At 32.4% G+C, this 21,359-nt stretch overlaps 1 protein-coding gene and 1 non-coding gene across 3 annotated transcripts; both read left to right on the plus strand.

Annotated features, from left to right (window-relative positions):
- The first annotated feature begins 4,064 nt into the window (after positions 1-4,064).
- TRNAG-GCC (transfer RNA glycine (anticodon GCC)) lies at positions 4,065-4,135 on the plus strand. Its single transcript has one exon. It is a non-coding gene; the product is annotated as a tRNA-Gly (tRNA).
- On the plus strand, positions 4,112-10,430 carry LOC137818596 (arginase 1, mitochondrial). 2 transcript variants are annotated; one of them, XM_068622120.1, is made up of 7 exons: positions 4,112-4,483; positions 6,164-6,306; positions 6,457-6,616; positions 7,098-7,231; positions 8,145-8,354; positions 9,086-9,196; positions 9,779-10,430. In XM_068622120.1, exons 2-7 carry the CDS (start codon positions 6,166-6,168, stop codon positions 10,037-10,039), a joined length of 1,017 nt encoding a protein of 338 aa, XP_068478221.1. In that variant the 5' UTR covers positions 4,112-4,483; positions 6,164-6,165; the 3' UTR covers positions 10,040-10,430. The 2 variants fall into 2 exon arrangements, with proteins under 2 accessions (XP_068478221.1, XP_068478220.1); XM_068622119.1 differs by having other exon boundaries at positions 4,157-4,483; positions 6,164-6,310; positions 6,461-6,616.
- Positions 10,431-21,359: the final 10,929 nt, after the last annotated feature.

The following is a 21,359-nucleotide window of genomic DNA, read 5'->3' on the forward strand; positions in this document are numbered from 1 at the left end:
TTTGAGAAAATTTAAAATACGTTATAACTTAATTCTAGGAATCATATATACCCACATGACCTATTATTCATATTTAATACACAACGTAGTATTGAATTAATATGCCAAGTTTAAGAAAGTTCCTTACCAACATATAAGGATAGTTCCAATAGTTTTAATGAAAAACTAAATGTCTTAGGATAAATCTAACATAAACTATTTGAAAATTAAATAAGTTTATTATATAAGACATTGCATATTTTCATAACATTAGTAAGAAGAAAAATAATTAATAATTTAATACTTTAGATGAACCAAAAAACTTGATTATATTTTAACCAAACCACAGTTTTGCATTAAAGTTATCAAGTTAATATTTCACTTTCCATGTTAAGAAACAAACCATAAAATAATATCGTTCTTCAAAATATAAATTCCCAATGAGACACACTTAAATAAGCATATTTATACATGATAACTTAATTATGTAGTATATAGTAAGTTGTACGTAAACATTAGTGTAAAAGAGCAATGGGAATTTCTTCGTGCACTTCCATATATTTTTTTTTGCATCTTTATATTTTCTTCTAACACTCTTATTGATGTGACCCAAAAATATATGAAGATGATCAAGAATGCTATACTTGAAGGGTCATCTCAACAAGCAAATAAAGACTTTATCAATAGAAGAAATGAACAAGACTCAAAGCATTTGAAGTTCTTCTTATTAGTCTTCTCAAAATGAGGCCCAAGCCCAATTAATATCTTTAGAATAGATTTAAGATAAAACATTAAAAAGGAAGTAGTAGGAAAAGTCACTTTTTCTAGGATAGGAAGTGACTTAAAAGGGGCGGCATTTGCAATGTCTTTTCATGTACCTTGCCTCTTCATTTGCAATGCCTTTTCATGTACTTTGCCTATTCATGACTGGTCAACTATTTCTATATAAAGAGGAGCTTGGTTCTTTTGTAAACATTAACATTGGCAATGAATTTAAAGTAAAGTTACTATACACAAATTGTGTGAGTTGTGAGAATTGTTTCTCCTAATCTGGTCTCATATTGTGAGTGTTTGTGAAGCTCTCAAGTGGCGGCATTGTTGCACTTATCTTGGATCGGTCACCTTCCAAGTGGTGTGTTCTTCCCTTCCATGACTTCAACCACATAAGTCCTTCTTGCTTCATCTTTCCATTTCCATTTCCATTTCCGCAGCTTATACTCAATGTCAATTGGTTCGTTTGTCTTGTTCTTCATTTCTATTCGGTTAGATTGTGTTGTTCTTCCTTTTAATCGGTTCATTTGTCTTGTGATGTATTTCTATTCGGTTCAATGTTGTTATCTTGTTCTCCTTTTAATTTCCGTAATATAATCTTGTTCATGTGCTTGTTATTGTTTCTTTTCCATTCAATTGTTGTGTAAGGAGATGACACTCATGTTCATGAGTTTGGTTCATCATTTGGAAGGCATTGAACTCCATTGATGTTTCCTTAAGCCTCCTTGTTTGTGTCGCACCTTGTCTTCATCATTCATCACCTATAAATTGTGTTTTTACCTTTGGTCTTTGAAAATAAACCTTCACATCTACTTAACATTAAGTTAATGTCCAGTGGGGATTTTCCTTAGAATCTTCACCTAAATGCTTAAAGAATTTGATCCTAATTATAAGAAAGTGTCACCAAATTAATGAATTTAAAATCAACTCACATCATTTATACTTCTTAAAATAAATTTATCATGCAATCTATTGATGTTTTCTTTTTAGTTATGAAATGTAAAATCCCTTTTCGGATTACAGCATCCAGAAGTTACTCGTGGCTATGCCTATTGCGGTGGCGCTCCTCATGATGTCGACGTACCTTGCGGTGATGCATTTGTGTACCTTGTGATGGCAGCACCTTTCACGGCTTCGACGACAGTCTTTGTTTCGTTTCTAGGGTTTTTATTTGGTTGGGACGCATGATCCAATTTGGGAAATTTCTTCTTGCACCTTTATAATTACTTCCTGCATTTTCATAGGGGTGGTGAAATTTCCATTTTACTCTTAATAAAAAATAGATAAAGGCAAAGAATGTAGACAATTGAAGTTAATCCCGTGATTAAACTTGATTAAGAGCAGTCTCTTCTTTACAATCTTTTGCATTACATAAAGTAACCAAGGATGCACCATAGACCTTGCAACTTACACGAATTCTGTCAAAGATTTCTTCTAACTGAGTAGGAGTTAGCAACATAAACACCTGTAAAGTTAAAAGATTTTCCATGCAAAGCACTATAAACAACTAAAAATTAAGGATTAGAAATTTCACTTTAGTTCAACATCAGATTAGCCAAACACTAGATTTAGGAGACATTAGTGATTCTATTAGAAAAAAATAATTAAATAAAGATTAAATCTCTAAAAAAACTCAAGATGATTGGTGAAAGGAGTCACAGGCTTAGCAAGGAAAATAAATTGAGGTTTGTAAAGCTGCAACATATATCCAACATGTTTTCACTTTTCTGGTTTGCCATACCTTAATGTTCCAAAACAAGCATCTCATGTCCATCACTTATTTTTAGCTTGTCTTGCGTTAGAGAACTTCTTGCCCAATTGATAGAAAAAAAACCATAACTCCTTGTCGATCCTCTAGACGATCATAGTCTAATCAACAAAATAAGATCGTTTGGAGCAAAAAGACTGAAAAATAGAGTAAAACATAACTAGATCGTATATTACAGTAAAACATTTCAAAACAATATAAAAAATGGTGAAAACAGTAAAAAAAAAACAAAACAAAAATTGAAGAAGAATAGTTAAAACAAATGAAATCTAAAACAATACACTAGAATCATTAAATAAAAAATTGAAAAGAAAACAGAACATTAACAATAGAGTTAAAAGAAAGCCATGGTAGTAATCTTGCTAAAAATACAAAAGAGCTACAATGAGCGTCTAGTCTATTTGGTTGAGCGTTGAACTATTGTAATTTTTCAAATTGTGAAGTTATAGTTGTGTACGTTTTCTATGTGTTCTCTTTGAGAGTGTTCTATTATTTATTTGAAGAGTTCTTAAGGTTAAAAAGTTTTAACTTAGAGAGATATTAATACTTGATGAGAGTTGAGTTGCTAAACGTACCCTATAATTGTTAGACAATACTCCACAATTCATAGAGAGTTTCCAAAAATTGATAGACACTTTTCAAAGTTGCTAGATAACTCCTTATAATTTCTAGACAATCCCCCAAAATTGGTAGACAATACCCCCAAAATTGATAAAAACTTTCCATAATTAATAGACACTTTTAGAGTTGTTAGATAATCCCTTGAACATATTTGCTAAATAATCCCCTAAAATTGCTAGACAGTCATCTCAAATTACTAGATTGTCCCCTATACTTACTAGACAATTTCCCAAAGTTGCTAGAATGTTCCCAAATTTGTTAAACACTACCCTAAGACACTTTCCATATTTTTAGAAAGTTGAGTTGAATTTTTAAAGATGTAAACATCTAATTGTTGAGGAAGAATAAAGAGAAATCTACTACATTCAAATCGGTAAAAAATATAAAAAATATCAACATATTAGTATTTATTGATTTTTCTTTTTGAAATCAATGTATATTTATAATTTTTGAATCTTTTAATAAAAAAATCAATAACCAAAGTGAAAATAAACAAACAAATATATAATTGATTATTCAGTATTTACAATTTGATAAATAATATATATATAACTCCTCAAACTTTCTTCAGTTACAATTATATGTTAAGGTATCTTAACCGCGATAGAGAAAGTCATTTTTTGCGGTTTTTGATAAATCTAGGTCCTCAAGTTTATTTGTTTTTTATCCGAGAATCATTGGTAACATTAAGTTCTTAATATACAAATAAAAAGTAGAAATATACCTTTCCGGAATTTGTGAAATTATAGAATTGTTCTTCATGATGTTGACAGCCTCATCACATTTTTGCAAGTGTTTGGGTAAGTACACAAAAAAGAAAGCTACTTCTGCACTTTCTATTAACTTTTCCCTCCTTTAAAGCAATTAAGAAATAACATTAATATTTTAATTATATTATAATGTTATGTATGATAGGAAACAAGTGGCACCAGTGGTCTAGTGGTAGAATAGTACCCTGCCACGGTACAGACCCGGGTTCGATTCCCGGCTGGTGCATTGCAAGGTTGCTGTGAGGAAGCTTCTGGTGATTGATGGGTCAATTACTCTTCACCTTCTGGGGTGTTTCAAACTTTCTTCTGAGCAACCTTTTTTTTTTGACTCACCCAAAAAAATCAAAGTTTTTCTTAGCCAATGAAAACACATGCAGTTCACATTTTTTTTACAATAAGACACTTTATCATTTTATTGATGCAAGAACGTGATTGGTGAGTTGGCAGATTTGGTTCGGTGCTTACACACAAAACAAAACACAAGCTGAGAAAGAACACAACACAATTTCTCTCTGTGACGCGAAAACTCTGAACCTTCTCAGACTAAAACCACACGTCATCTTCTTCACTAACGGTGAGCCCCTTCTTCTTATTCTCTCTGTTTATCAGCCCTAACTCAATCCTTCAATATCTACATGCATAAAATTTTGCTTGTTCCCACTTTTTTTTTTTTTTATATATGTAGGACTTAGGAGAAACTTTTCCACTGAATGTTGTTGCCTTTCAATAAATCATAATGAAAAAAATTAAAGCTTTCAATTGTTGATTCTTGTTATTATTGCATAATGTGTGGTACCATTTCATGTCAATGAGCAAGCACTGGGACTTACTTTCATAGATCATTGTCAAGCCATGTTTATTCTGTTTGTAAACTAACTCAGATTCGGGTACCCCTTAACAACAACCCCATTTTTAGGCCTCCTAAAAAAGGTTGGCATCTTGTTCCTGTAAGAGAACAAACAATGAAACTTACTTTCATGGATCATTGTCGAGCGATGTTTATCCTGTTTGTCAGCAAAGTCAGATTCAGATACCCTTTAAAATCCCACTTTTAGGCCTCTTTTGTTCTTTGTACACTCGTTACTTGTCTCCTTGTGTGAAACCCTTCGATTAGAACACCTCCTACAGCTTGTTCGAAACAACCCTGCCCTTTCTCTCTTGGAAAGGTGCCAGTCCTTGTTCAAGTTGAATCAAATCCTGGCCCAAATGATCCTGCCTGGCTTGATTGTTCAAGACTAAGTTTTTATGACTCTCCATGACGAAAATTCCTACATGATGCCCATTAGAATCTTATGATGTCATGTAAATCTTGGAGAATACTTATATAGGTTGGAGTATTCAACTCCTATACTCTACTGGAAGAAGTGTCCAAGTTAAAGAAATTTTGAGTACTTGTTTATAAAACTCTTCGCTCTCGTACTTACATGGATTTTGATCACACTTGCATTTGAAAGCATATGATCTTGTATAATCAATATAGTGCATCAACAAAGCAAAAGGAATGTTTTTCTAATTCCGATCGCTAATAGTTCTTGTTTCTGCATGTTGGTTTCATATATATTGCTTCAAGAAGACATGATTCATATACTCATTTTTCCTTCCCTGTATTGTTCATTTTTTAGTGTATGTTCCTGCTGCTACATGTTACTTTTATTTAATGTTAATGTCAACAACTAAATAGATAATATGTTTGGTTTTAATATGGAGAAAGAATAAAAGAAAAACATTCTGATCAACATTGAGGTTGAATAGATTGTTTGTATGATGTATGCCAGTGGCTTGAGTCACATGTCTGTGTTTCCTGGGTTTAGGGTTTTAGGTTGAGAAGAGGTTTGATCTGGGAAAAATGTTTTCTGTTTTTATTTGCTTTCACTTTTAATCGTTTAAATGTCACCATGTTTTCACTTTGTTTCCCATGTTCAAAAGTTTGTACAAGTAACTTGAAATATTAAAAAGTTGCTCTTTTGGTCTCCTATAGACACTATTGAGAACAAAAAATAAAGTGAAAATAATGTGTTATATTTTTTACTGAATATTTTCTAAAACTGAATGGTCCCTTGATTTACCGCATTTCTGTATACTGGATGTGTATATGGTGTCATTGACACTAATACACTCTAAAGTATGAATTGACTTTTGCAAATTTCTGTTCATTTCTCTTCAATAAAAAGTCCATTAGTATGTAATGAGTAAAATTGGTATAAATATTTGTCCTCTAAATATATATATTAATTGTTTTGTTTGTTTGATACAGAGATGTCGATTATAATACGTAGAGGCATCCGTAGCATGCCAACACTAAATGCAGCAAAAGTATCTGCTGCTATGCTAGAGAAAGGCCAAAGTGGTGTCATAGATGCTTCACTTACACTTATTCGAGAAAGAGCGAAGCTAAAGGCAAGTCATATTTATTTTTATCCTTCTTTCCTGAATCTGTGTTTGTTTAGTGTTGTTTCTTTTGTCCCACAATTTTATATTTTATTTCAGTGATTTTGTTTGAGCTGTGTATGAAAGTAATGTAAATGTGGGAGTTCTCTTTTTCTCCAGGGAGAACTTGTGCGTGCTTTGGGAGGCGCTAAAGCAACTTCAACTCTTCTTGGAGTTCCTTTGGGACATAATTCATCTTTCCTTCAAGGACCTGCATTTGCACCTCCTCGCATTAGGGAGGCCATTTGGTGCGGTAGCACAAACTCAACAACTGAGGAAGGTATAGTCATATGGTTTTCTTTGGATAGTAGAAATCTTTGGAAATGTTTTTGGTTTTAGCACAGGTTAAAGTTTGCTTTGTAAACTCATTCAAATGGTAATTGGTTATTTGCATCAAGTTATCGTTGTATACAATTCAAGAGCTAAACTCATCCAATTGGAAATTTGAAATTATGGATGATATCTCTTTATGTTGTTAAAACTTCTGGAATTTTATGTTGTTCGGATTTCAGTTACCTCCCTTCTCTTTTGGTTGTATTCTCCTAGGATAGCATGGAGTTCTGTAATGATGCCTGCTCACCTGTATCTAGTTATTCTTTGTCTGTGAATCTACAGTGGTCATGGAAGCAACTTATTTCATGGGATATATGATCACTTGCAATGTCACTTCACAGTGCCCTCATTATTATTGTTTTTGGTCTGCAATTACTGGTAGATTATGATAATATGTAGCTTATAATAGGATGATTCTGATTATGCAGGCAAGGAGTTACAAGATGCACGGGTTCTAACTGATGTTGGTGATGTCCCAATTCAAGAAATTCGAGATTGTGGGGTAGATGATCACAGATTAATGAATGTAATTGGGGAATCTGTAAAGTTAGTGATGGATGAGGTAAATTTTCAATTTTGTGAGCTTGTGATTTGAATACTGTAACATTATTTGGAATTATTAAATCACATGTCCCACGACATGCAGTATATGTCATTTCTTCATTTTTTGTTTATATTTCCTCATTATTTTCAGTTCATAATGATTTACATTCGATAAAGATTGCAAAAAAGTGACAAAAAGAAAAACTATTTTAAGTGTTTTACTTTTCTAGTACTTTGGTAGCTTGATTGTATCTTACCCTAGTATGTAAGTAATGATTTTTTATGCTTCATATTCCTCTGTTTATCTTGTGTTCTTGTTATCAATTTTTTGTTTGAGGACTTTGTAATTAATTAAATTATAATTATGGAATTGCATTTGAGGACAACTGATGCTCCCTTTTCTACATGCTACAACTGTTTCTATAAGCTGGTCATTCGTAGTGTGAATGCAGGTGTAACTAGTTACTATTAGCTTATGTTTTAGGTTTAGTATTGGCATTAGTTTTGAAAGCTCACTTTCATCAAGGATTGTTTGATGAATTTGGTATATTGATCTTAGAAAACTGCGTTTACTTGGGTCTTTAAACAGAGATAGATCTGCTGGTCTTCAATCCAGATTAACCAGTTAAACTTACAATCATAAATATGTTTGAAATGAATAATGGCTTCTTGGCAATTGTTGAACATGAGTAGGGAAGGATCCATGTGTAACATGACAAGAGAAAATCTTTGAAGGTCCTTGTATTTCATTATTGGATTTAATTCTCCAAAAAATTGACTTGTTTTAGGTTTTTTGTGTGTGAAAATAATGGCATTCTTTCCATCAAATCTACTATCACTTGAATTATCATAAATTTTTATATTCTCATATCTGATAACTTTCTGTTTGAACTTCGAATTGCTTAATTCTCACAGTGTCTACATTATTACAGGATCCATTACGCCCCTTAGTTTTAGGTGGTGATCACTCAATATCATTTCCCGTTATCCGAGCTGTCTCGGAGAAGCTTGGAGGGCCTGTTGATGTTCTTCATCTTGATGCACATCCTGATAACTATGATGCTTTCGAAGGAAACATCTATTCACATGCTTCTTCTTTTGCTCGAGTCATGGAGGGTGACTATGTTCGGCGACTTTTGCAGGCAATTCTTCGATGTTTGCAGATTTATGTTTGTCTGTAACATAAATGGTTTAATTTATTAAGGCATTTCGATAACTTTCATCTCATTTAGCGTTTATATTCTGTTAATTTATGCACTTTGTTTGATTATTTTTTGTAAAATAGGTGGGATTTTGTTTAGATGTTAAATATAACTTGATCAGGAATCAAGATGTGATCATCAGGAACCACTGAAAGATGACAACCAATATAGGCGTAGGACATATAGATGATGTGCTTAATCCTTCACGCATCTGATTTCACAAATGAAGGAATCCAATCCCCATTGTTATGATTCCTTTTTGCACAGTGTGTAATTTGACCAGAAAGTAGATAGAACACTTTGTTAGTTGATTTCCCTAGAACCCTTTACTAAGCAAACATGTTTTTTTTTTTCAACTTAGTTTAGTATATTCAACCATGCTATCGAAATGAATGTCTCTTGGAGTGAATTTATCTGATAAATGATGGGCAAGAACAGATGGCATGATCTCTTTAGCTTTGGTTCTTTGACTTATATCTTAGTCTGCAAATTTTGCTGTTAATTTGTTTCAGTAGTTAAGTTGATGTAATTTTTTCTGTTTTATATAATATCCGATATTATTTCTCTTCCTCGTGTCGTGGATGATAGTAAATATTTCATTCTTCATCTTTGTTCTGCAAGATATATATTAGTATTCTTCTTGCTGCTTTTAACTCATCAATCTATTTCAGGTTGGTATAAGATCAATAACAGCTGAAGGGCGTGCACAAGCCAAAAAATTTGGAGTTGAGCAATATGAAATGCGGACATTTTCAAGAGATCGCCACTTCTTAGAAAATCTGGTCTTTCTATCCCTCTTTTCCTCTTTTATATAACACAAACATACCTACACATTATTTCATGTCACTCTCCATCTATCAAGCATGACTTATAAACCTTATATATTATATCCATATTGACTACCTGGTTGATGTCAAGGCATAGTCATACATGTTGGAATGTATTCACTGATCAATTGATATTTCCTTAACGTTGTCACCTTTAGGAAACATTCGGGAAGTTGGCAGTTTTTTAGTGATACCTTTCCACCTGAATCAAATTGTGTTCTGCAATTGAGGAAGGGTGAGGGTATCTGTTGACATTGTCACTGAAATGTTTGAATATTTAAGAAACTTCAATCATTTTACATGGATGAACAACTTTTTATTTGATGATAATAACAATTATAACCATCATTGGAGAGTTGATTTTTCTGCTTTTCTGTATCCTATGTATGCCTCCAATATGCAAGGTTTGTGTGCATTTGTTTCCGCCGGAGGATTCGTTTCAAGCAAAAATATTGTGTCTGATGGAATTTAATATCATCTTCTGTTTTGAGATTTAGTGCTTTTGTGACATGCAAACCTGGGGATTTGCTTTTGCAGAAACTAGGGGAAGGTGTTAAAGGTGTATATATCTCAATAGATGTGGATTGTCTAGATCCAGCCTTTGCTCCAGGAGTGTCTCACATAGAACCAGGAGGCCTTTCTTTCCGTGATGTTCTCAACATCCTGCACAATCTTGAAGGTGATGTTGTTGCCGGAGACGTGGTCGAATTTAACCCTCAACGCGATACTGTCGATGGAATGACTGCCATGGTAGCTGCTAAGCTGGTCAGAGAACTGGCTGCAAAGATTTCCAAGTGATCATCTCCAGCTTCCTCATCTTCACTTCAACCCTCTCATTACCTAAAATGCACCGCTGGAAAAGAACATGGTCAAGGATTCAAAGGTTTTGAAGGACTGTTGGTTTTCTGTTTAGTTGTAGTTGGAGTGTTGGTTTTCTTAATAGAACACTCAAGAATGACACCCTTTTGAATATCTATCTTAATTCTTAACAAGTGTGGTGGAAAAGAACTTTCTTTCTCTAAAAAAGGAATAAGTTGTTTCACCTCATCACTAGTTGCTTTATCTATAGGGAATGAAGAAATGAAATGACTCTTCATTCATGAATAAGTGTATTTCTTGATGAAAAAGGGGATATTGAGTGAGCATTATGCATTTACTTTTCGATGTTAGTGATGGTTTTTAAGAGTCATACACTTGGCATACTTAATTAAATTTCAGTAGGTATTTCATCAATCAAGTGAGGAAATTCAAACAATAAGGGATATATTGATTTTGACTATCACCTTCCATTCTCAACTTTTGATATTGAAGAACAAGGAAGTGAAGGATAAGAAAAGAGAGTACGAAGGATGTTCTTTACATTCAATGATTCTTCTCATTATTATATTTCCAATTCACGAATCTTCTTCCTGTCATTTTTGTGCTTGCATGATGCTTCAAAGTTTTCTACATGCTACTATGCTTCAATCATTTTGCAAAAAACAAAATACACACAAAGAAAGAGCTTCACACTCCTTTGTTTCAAATTAAAATTCCAGATTTCTTATTCTGGAAAGTATTTTCGGAACCCAATTTCCAAAATCAAGCTTCGCACTCCTTTGTTTCAAATCAAAATTCCAAGGATATTTTAGACATTTAAAAAATTTGTAAAGTGCAGGAGGTGCCAAATTATATAGTGCAGGAAGGAAAAGCCGATTTTGACAGTTTGTTCTTGTATCTATATGAGATGTGAAAAAAAGTCTAAATTGCACCAGAAGAACAATGAAGTGGTTGTAGTTAAAGTAGTAACAACTGACACAAAAGGGCTTGTGTAGAGAAGCAAGTGCTTAAGACTTTCATAAGTTGCTGAACAATTAACAATGAATGATCATTGTTCTAATGTTATGAGAGTGAAGGCTTAGACATGGAGAAGTAAGGGAGAGGAAAAGGGTCAAATATAATGCAGGACTTTCATCTTTTAAACTCACTTTTCAATAGGTCAATCTGATATAAATTAGTCAAGTTTGATATTTTAGTTTGAAATACTTATTTATATCAAAATATGCATTCTGAATTTCATAATTTAGAATATATTTTAAATTATAAAATTCAAAAATATATTTTAGACTTTACAATAAAAAAAAATCTAACTTCATGGCCAATTTGAATTTTTTCCACACCTTATAAAGGCATAGAACAAAACCATATATTCACATAAATCTAACTTCATGGGCAATTTGAATTTTTTTCACATTCCATGCCCTTGCTAAACATTCCTATTACATGTTTATTATCGACATGTTGCATTTAAAACTTTATAAAAAATATAACAAATAAATACTACTTTTATGAAAATTTAATTTCTCGTCTTCTCCAATTTTATAATATTAATTTATTGTTTAATACTATTATAAATTATTTATTTGAAATAAAATTGTATTTTACTTCCCCCAAAATCTGTGAAAAGTAAACTAAATACTTAATAATAGTATCCTTTACAACATGTTTTCTCACACAAATCTTTATTATTGCTTTGTCACTAACACCAAGAGTTGAAAGTGAAATTCTTTAAAACTTCTTATAATCTCCATTTTTGACAGCTAAAGTTTCTATTTTTGTTTCCTTTTGTTAATATTCCCTCAACTTTTGTTTCTATGTATATAGGATTTGATTTTCTTATTTCACTTAGATATAACTTTAATTATTTACTAAAAATTATGTGATATTGGTTTGATTGTGTGTGTAATTGTTGCTACTAAGTCAACAGAATTATCTCAAAGATCCCTAGAGGTTCCTTAACCTCTAATGTTATAAAAAGGTGTGAGAAAAACTATTGTTCTAATCAATATATATATATATATATATATATATATATTTTGGTTATAGAATGTCATGTCAAAATGTTATTTATTTCAAACAAGGTGTATAAGATGAATTATTTATACACTAAATTTGTTTAAATTATAATATTATTAATCAAATATTTCACTTAAAAATATATAAATTATATATATTTAAATTAAATTATTATTAATCAAATATTTAACTTAATTAAAATTTTGAAAATTATTCTAGTAGCGTTGAATAACTATTTTTGAAAAAAATACGAGTTAGTTATCCTTGTCGGAATATGGAAAATTTTCATAAAATTACATTTTTCGTTATAAAAGGAATTGTAATATTGAAAATAGTAAAATACTTTTTTCAAAATAAATTGAAATGTAGTAAAAGGAATATTAAAGACATTTATTTTCAGATCCACCACTAGAATAGGATAAGTAACTGACAAAATGTAATAGGATGGAAAATAACAGTAACACATTAAAAATACAATCACGGTTGTTGACGACGTTCAATCTAATTAATTCTTAGGATGAAAAATAACAGTAACACATTAAAAATATAATCACTGTTGTTGACGACGTTCAATCTGATTAATTCGTTCTTCCAGCCAGTCCATCCTTTGATAAGCCCGGTCAAAAACTGTGTCAAACATGTCTAATTTTGTGTACCTCTAGCCTAATGCTCATTATAGTTTTCTGGATGTTTTGAATCCCGCCCAAAAATTTTGGTTTAACGTTGGCGCATCATGGGGGATTCATTAGCTTCTTCATCTTGCTCGTCATGCCTACCAAGTTGCTAGACACCATTTACCGAGAATATATTCAACTTCTTCATAGTTTTCTTCTTGAAATGGTGATTCCACCCTAGCATGATTGATGACTTATTCATCAAGTCCAAGCCATAGACTGAAATATCGTTTCTCGTATGCAACCATCTGGCGTTTCGAACGGAAATACCACGAATAATACAAAACGTCCTCAATCCCCATTGGTTTGGTAGTAGGAACTGGAACATCATCTGTTGGGGCTTTACTCTTATGAGTTTTTTTGCCTCTTCGTCGATGAAGATGCCATGGATAGTAAACTTGAAACATATTAGAAAAAAAGTTAACTTACATTCACAAAATAATACCATATGAGAAAATAAAATAATAACAAAAGGAGTGACAATTAAACATAAGGTACATAACACTAAAAGAAAATAATAATATTACAACTTCAATTATGTAAAATCCACATGTTCAAAAACAAAAAGATAATAATAATATTACAACTTCAATTATGTAAAATCCATATGTTCAAACTAAAGCAGGATTAGGGTTAGAGATAGTGTTAAGGTTAGTACTAGGGTTAGGTATATGATTAGGATTAGGATCATGGTTAGTGGTTGGGTTAGTGTTAAAGTTATGATTAGAGTTAGGTTTAGTGTTAATGTTAGGGTTAGGAATATGGTTACAATAGGGTTAGGATTAGGGTTTTTAAGCATTAGGGTTACCATCACAAATACTTATAATACACAAAAATAAAATAAAATTATAACTAATTATAATACATAAAATCATATTCATATAAACATAACAACAAATTCAATATAAACATAACAACAATAATGTTTTCAATATTAAACATATACTATAAAATTTTAAGCAAAATCAATATCAATGTATATCATATATAGAAAAGATACTATTTTTTATTATTAAAAAATGTTGTAGTTATGGAAATTAAAAATATACCTACTGGAAACAAAATTATAACCATGTTCACAAAAAAAAACACAAATCACTAACAACATAAACAATATAAACATATGCATATTGAAGGAAAAAAACTCAAACGTACTAGATTAGGAAAAGTAAAAGGAGCTAGAGAGCACCAACACCAACATCAACCTAAAATGAACATCAACAGGTAACTACCAACCTCAAACTAAGTCAAAGAAAATAAGTTTAGTCCTTAACTGATTATCAACCTCAATATATACACTCCATAATCAGTTAAAGCTAAAAAACATAGGAGAAATCGATTATGCACAACAAAAAATGCAATTATTAATCGATTATGGGTTCAAATACTTTGCAAAATCGATTATGGATCAAGATAAACACACTACATAATCGATTATTTAGTGAAAATATGTGGTTAATCGATTATGCATGTAATAAAACGTGTTGCATAATCGATTATTGCTTAAAAAATATACCTATAATCGATTATCCACTTAAAAAGAAGTCATAATCAATTTTTGGTTATGTGTATTAAGAATGGTAATCAATTATGGCTTACCTCCAAGCATTGGTTCCAAGTTTAAACATTTTATGGAAATGGTTTCTTTGATCCTCACACACAGAAGCTCTCTCAAACAAACCAAATATTAAAATGGGAGTGAACAAAGCTCTCAAATGCTCTCAACGGAACTGGAGAAAGGCACAAAGGTCTCTACAAGAGGAAATCTCAAATGGTGCACAAAACTTTCATGATCACAAGCTTTTGAAACAATAAAATTTCAAAAGTAGTCAAAGATGCTCTCTGCATGGATGCCCTTCTGCATGTTAATGTCTTAGTGGGTTCGGTGCTTCAGTTTTCACATGAAGGTGAGTAGAAAAATCAATTCTAACCAAGGGCAATGAAGTAAAAACCTATGCATCTATATGGCTTTACTCAACGTTCTCTGCTGTTGAGAGAAGAATCAAAATGGACCCTCACTCGCTTTTTCGTCTTTGCAGTCTCCCACACACATGGATCCAAACACACATGATTTGTGCTCTTCCTTCGTCGTGAACAGGAACACGATGGAAACAAACAACATAAGTGTAATGGAGTGAGAAGAATCAAATAAGACAATAGCTACTTGAAATTAAAGAATGTACAAAATTAAATTATATTAAATATATGTTAAGTTGAAATCTTGTTGCAAAGGTTCAAATGAAACATATACAAGGATAATAGAAAAAGAATTTAATAAATAATGACACATAATACGAAGAAGTAAAGAATATTATTCCAAGACAATTGTACAACATAAAACATATTTTGAATAAGGAATTTTAGTTTCAAACAAAATATCTTAACAATTTGATTAAACAATGAATTAACAACCTAATTTTTTTTTATACTATGATATGAACTACTATACTAAATATCAATTAACATAATAAAAGTTGATAATAAAAGTTGATAAAGTGAAAAGAATAAAACCTTTTAGATCTAATGGGCATCAACACTTTGTTTGATTTGTGTTTTTTTTTTCCTTGTTCTTCACTTTGTTGATGTTTTTCATTTTCTAAAGTTGATCATGAGAATGTCCTCCACATCAATTAGAAAAATGGAACTCAAAATTAATATCTCTCTTACTACTAAAATATCCCCTTTACTTTATGAAATACTTAACCCTTACTTAATGATATACTTAATAGAATTTAGTTAAGCATATAAAATTGCATGACATTTAAAGATCACAACTAACATTAGAGATCAACTTCATGTTTTATTAATCCTTTTGCAAACAAAATTCTTATCCATGTATAGTTTTTTCATTTTAATTCCATGACATCTTTATATGTTTATGACATTCATTAAATACTTTTTTACAAAAGAATAAATGGTTGCATATGATTTACTTATGATTATATTTCTACTTATCCTAAAGTTATTTATTTATAGTCCTCTCTAATACATGCTTATAAGACACATTATTATCATTTCATTTTCTCATTGCAAAAACTCACTTCTTCTATCAGAACTAGTAGTAGATTGAGTAGTTTTACAATCTTAATTTTTCCATCAAATCAACAACTTATTCTCATCTTCACTACCCTTTGTTATCATTTCTTTAAGATGATTATATGATAAATTCCATTCATTTTTTCTTCACTTAGATATTATTTAAATTTAAATTATTTCAACTCTTGATCTACTGATCTCGTTGTCTATCATCCTTATTATGTAACTCATGAGACATTTATTAGGCAAACCTCTATTATATTAAATATTGAATCCATGTTCAATTGAATGGATTTGATTGATATTCATATTTATGTGGCGTGATAATTTTTAATTGAATTTTTCAAATTAAGTTCAAAATTGGTTTAGGGTTCAAAATCAATTTTTTAATAAATCAATTTTAAAAGATAACCAAATCTTTAATCTAAAAGTTTGCATTCTATAATGGTCCACTTATCCAAACCAACATTTTTATGATTCAAATAACATTTTTTTTTCAATGGTTTGAATACAATATATAAATAATAGAATGCCAATTAAGAAGTGATAAAGTGAATAGTAAAATGCTAGACTCTCACTATAGTTATGCTAAGACTAATGAATCCTATGGTAATGTCAAAATTCTTTGTCCTTCATTACTGTTGAATTCAATCTTAAATATGAGTTGTATGGGCCAAATGGACCTTACATTGTTTCAAAAGATTTCTAATAACACTTTTTTTATTACACAATGTAATCCTCCATCTATTTGGGTTGAGTAATCTGACGTTTAGGTCTATTGTTGTTGGGTTGAGTTGTAACAGTACCATTCGCCGATTCAAACACTTTGTACTCAAAGTGAATGGTTGGATTGTTTTGGGTCGATAGGTTGTTATTGGGCTGGGACTGAGGGTGTATTTGGGGAAATTGGGATGACTTGTTTGTGGGGTATTTTGGAACATTGGGGAAGTGTTTTGTTCGAGGTCTTGGATTTGGGATTCTTTAGTACGAGATTTGTGTGGCAACTGGGGAGTGGTTGGGATGGGTGGTGGGCACATAGAGTTAGGTGAGTGAATTAATTATGGATTTGAAAGTCCTTTAGAGTTAGGTGAATGCATTAATTGTGGATTTGAAAGTCCTTTAGAGTTAGGTGAGTGAATTGGTTGCGAATTTGAAAGTCTTTGAGAGTTAGGTGAGTGAATTAATTGCAGATTTGAAGGTCTTTGAGAGTTAGAATTCGTGTGAGAGGGTGAGTTAAGTTCAGTGGTAACATGTGGTCCTTTGAAAGCACGGAGGAGGGGGACATGGATGATTGGGTGTACGCATGAGGTGGCTGGTAAATGGAGCTCGTAGGCAACGATGCCTATGTGACAAAGCATTTTGTAAGGTCCCGAGTGATGGCTTTTCATGAAGTTCTTCTTGAATCAATGTAGAGTAATGGGGCGGAAGCAATGAATGAAGGTGAGCAAGATCCTCCTAGGAGTGGTGTTGATCTTGTAGGTGCATGCTATGTGTGGTTATTGGGTGGTTCGGCCAGCCCAAGGGAAAACATGAAGGAATTGAAGTTTAGAGCCTAGGATTCTAGGGAGAAGCAAAGTTGAGCACAAATGGGCAGCATAACTTTACTCACAATAAACTTGAAAATACAAGGTGTAGGCTCCTCCTTTTATAGGCTAAGGAGGACCATAATGCAACCCTAATGCTAGCCAAATGAAATGTAAATGTGAAGCACATGGGTGCACATGGCACATGGGTGCACAAATGAGCACATGGGGAGGGGTGTGTCTAGTTTTTATGCTCACCCCCTCCATGGGCTTTCTAGACCGGCCTTGGTAAATTTAGAGGTTTTTTTAGAAACTCTAAGTTTACCTAGGTTGGTGTTTTAGGTGCCAAAATTAATTCTAAGAAAATTACAAATAAAGTTCCTATGCTAATTTTGACAAGAAATTAAAGTCTACTCTACACTAGAGTTTATGGCATTTGAACATGTAAAAGAACGTCTTCTTGGATCCTTTTGGCCATAACTCTATGGTTGGCCCAAATCTACCCTTTGGTGGGCTTGCATGTGGGCTCGTGCTTGGGCCTCTTCCATCATCCCCTCCCTCTTGAAAAGGATTTGTCCTCAAATCCATTGCTTCTTCTTCTTCATGGCTAGGGGAATGGATGTGGCTGGATGGTGTCCATCATCTCCTTCTTCTTGAGAAGATCTATCCTCAGATCTACAGACATGATCTCGGATAGCAACCTTTTGCTTCGCCAAAGCTTGTCCTCCTGGATCAAACGTCCACCTATAGAAATAATCAAATAAGGCATAGGTGTTAGTTTGCAAATTAATTTTACTAGGTTGCCATTTTTGTTTTTCTTTTGGTTTTGGCAACCTTGGACAAAGTTTCTCTTTTAATGGTTGTGTGTGGTCTCTAATCATCTTATGTATTTTAAAATGTTCATTTGTGGTTACTTTCTCTTTAGGCATAAATCCTATAGAAGATGGTAACAACTTAAAAGGAGAAAGATGATTGAACCCACACATAACTTTAAAAGTAGAAATATAAGTAGTTTTGTGAACTACTTTATGGTATGTTTGCTCACCTCTAGAGTTGTGTGTGCACTTCATGATTATTCTAGGCATAGTAGAAAGAGCTAGATTTTCAAATATATTTTGACCATGCGTTTGAGGATGATAAGAATTTAAAGTGTGCAATTTAGTTGCAAGTTTTCCAAAGGAAATCCTCAAATCATGGTTTGCGAAATTTGGAACTCTATTCAACACTATGCTTGAAGATAAACCATGAAGATGTATGAATTCTCTAGAGAAGAGTTTATCCATAACCATGAAGATTGAATCACAACCTTTTGTTGTCCTAGGGAGTTTTAATATGAAATTTATATCTTCCCAAGGATCATTTGCAAAAGGTGAAGGAGTATAGAGTTCATGAGACATTGCCTTGGGTGTAGTTTGAAAACAAGAATTGTACCTAAGGTAATGTCTTTGAACTTCTTTTCTCATGGGAGACAAAAGTTTTCCTTTTAAAAGCTCTAGAGTTTTATCAACTCTAATTTGTCCCATGAGTTCTCCTTCATGAAGACTTTTTCTCTTATGTGTAAGGATAGTCTCGTTGTGACAACCATTGTTTATAAGGATTTGTACACTTTGCAATGGTTGTCTCAATAAGACATGACAAGTTTCTTTAGGCATTACTTCACATAAAAAATTGTTTTTGTAGATGCTTATAAAAAACTTGACATTCACTTGGTGATATCCTAGCACATATGAGAAATAATCTATTTCATCTTTATCTATGCAAGCTTCTTTTAAAGATTCTTCTTTTTCACTTAGGCTTGCAAGTGTTCCTTTACAAAAGGAAAGGCTTTGAGGTTGTTCAACAAGACACATATTTTCAAAGGTATTTTTAAATCTTTGGTCTTGTTGAATGACCTTGTGGGCAGGAACACTCTTCTCCCACGCCTTTTGTTCTTCAAGGGTCTTCTCATGCTTTTCTTTTTCTTCTTTTTCTTTAGCTTCCCTTTCGACTTCCCCTCTCTTCTTTTGTGTTTTTCTTTCCTTTCTTTCTTTATGGGAAGCAAACAATTTTTCTACCCTCATTTCCCAATCTACGCAAACTTCTATATTTTCTTTTCCATGGAAATGGGGTTGGTCTACCCTAACCCCTCTTGGGTTTTCTTGTTCTTTTCTATCTCTTCTATGTCTTCTAGGGGGTGCTTGATAATAATCATTTACTCTAATGCTTCCCTCCCCAAAAGAATCATGATCTTTGGAGATATATGCATGAGAAGGTAATTTTTTTAGAATGTAAGACTTCTCATCCTTTGCTTTAGTCAAAACATTAAGTTTAGTCTCACTCTCCAATTGTCTATAAGCAATTGATTGCACAGTTTGTGAAACTTCTTTCAAAAGAGTTTTTAAAGATTTTAATTCACTTCCAATAGACTTTGTAGAATGAGAAGAAGAAGACATGGCTAAAGCTTTGTGTATACAAGTATTTTACCTTGAGAAAACTTAGGAAAGTCAAAGAAGGTAGTTTTCCAGGTAAGGGAGGTGAGTCACAAAGGACTACTTAAATACCAAGCCTTTGCCTTAGCCAAAAACTATCCCTCAATGTCTTCACACAAAACTTTCTCTTAGTAAACCACTTAGAACACAATTAAGTTGAGAAATCAAATTTTCAAAGAAAGAAAACAATGCAAGCTACTAATCAACAAAGCTAGTCGGTTTAACACAAAATTAACAAAATAACCATGCAAAGCGTCACTAACTAAGCAAAAGAAAAGGCAATTACAAACAATTAACAATTCCTAATTAAGAATTCTATACTAGTCGGCCCTAGGTGAGGCTTCTTGGACACTTTGAGCCCTTGAAGACACACTCACCGTCTAAAACGTAATTAAGAGGTAATTAACAAAAATTAAGTTGTAAGGAAATTAAGAAAACTCCCTTTGTTGATCCTCTTTTTGCTAAGTGCACTTCCTTGTTGTCTTTGCTTGTTAGCCCTCCAAATGTGTGTAGTGTTTTGAGAAAGTTTGCTTCGGCTTTGTCTTTGTCTTCCCCTTAGAATGAAGGTCTTGATTCTCCAATTTCCAGCACCTATCAAAGGGCTAAACCTTAACCAAGTCAAGTTTCAATCCACATAAGCACCAAAGAAGAGAAGAAATTCCAGCACCCAAATTAGAGGTCAAAGAACAAAAGCAAGAAACAATTAAATCGAATAAAACAGTACCACCAAAAGGATTTAGATTATGACAACTAGAAAGAGAGTCAAGAAATTAAAGCAACAAATAAAAGGTACTCAATTAAAGGTTGGCACACAAAAGAATTCCTAAAGAAAAGCACTAGATTAGATGACCAAATAAAAAAAAACAGCACCACTGGAAAATGTTGTGGGCCAGAAAACGTGTTTGTTCCCCAATTTATGCTGAGCTGTATTTTTAAAATTTGACTCTGAAATTTGATATGCAAGATATTCAGGATCTTATCTAAAATCTGGCTTTGGAATCACTCAAAACACATGCACCATTTTTTTTTAATAAATTTTGCAATTTTGGTGTTCAGTTAGGCCAGCTGGAGCGCCTCAGATTTGCACTCTGATTTTAAAAGATTTATCATTTTTTTTCTGTTGCTTCTTTTGACCTAATTCTTTTTTTTTCCTTTCTATAACACTTTAAACTTGCATATTCCAGAGAATCAAAATTTTCCTATTAGTGGAAATATTTTTCTGGATCAAAACAGCCAAAACAGAGAAGGTGAAAACAGGGGAATCTGAAAACTGGAAACAAAAACAGCAAGATACCAAAGTTTAGACACAAAAGAATTTGTGAAATAGAATTTGTGTATGATCTAAACACAAATGGAACTCAAACTAAAATTAAAAAGGCACCAAAAGAGCAAAGAACAGCAGATTCAAGCAATTAAAGAGACCCAAAATCAAGAAACAATCAAGCCAAATAAAAGGACTACTATGAATTGTTGACAATATGGATGAACATGACTTGACAAAACATGTATAGATTCAGAAAATTAAAGACTCAAAGCATAATATGAACCAAATAATGAAAGCAATAAAGACTCAAAAGCCTAA

Source organism: Phaseolus vulgaris, chromosome 10 (genome assembly GCF_000499845.2).
Source record: "Phaseolus vulgaris cultivar G19833 chromosome 10, P. vulgaris v2.0, whole genome shotgun sequence".
NCBI classification, from domain to species: Eukaryota; Viridiplantae; Streptophyta; class Magnoliopsida; order Fabales; family Fabaceae; genus Phaseolus; species Phaseolus vulgaris.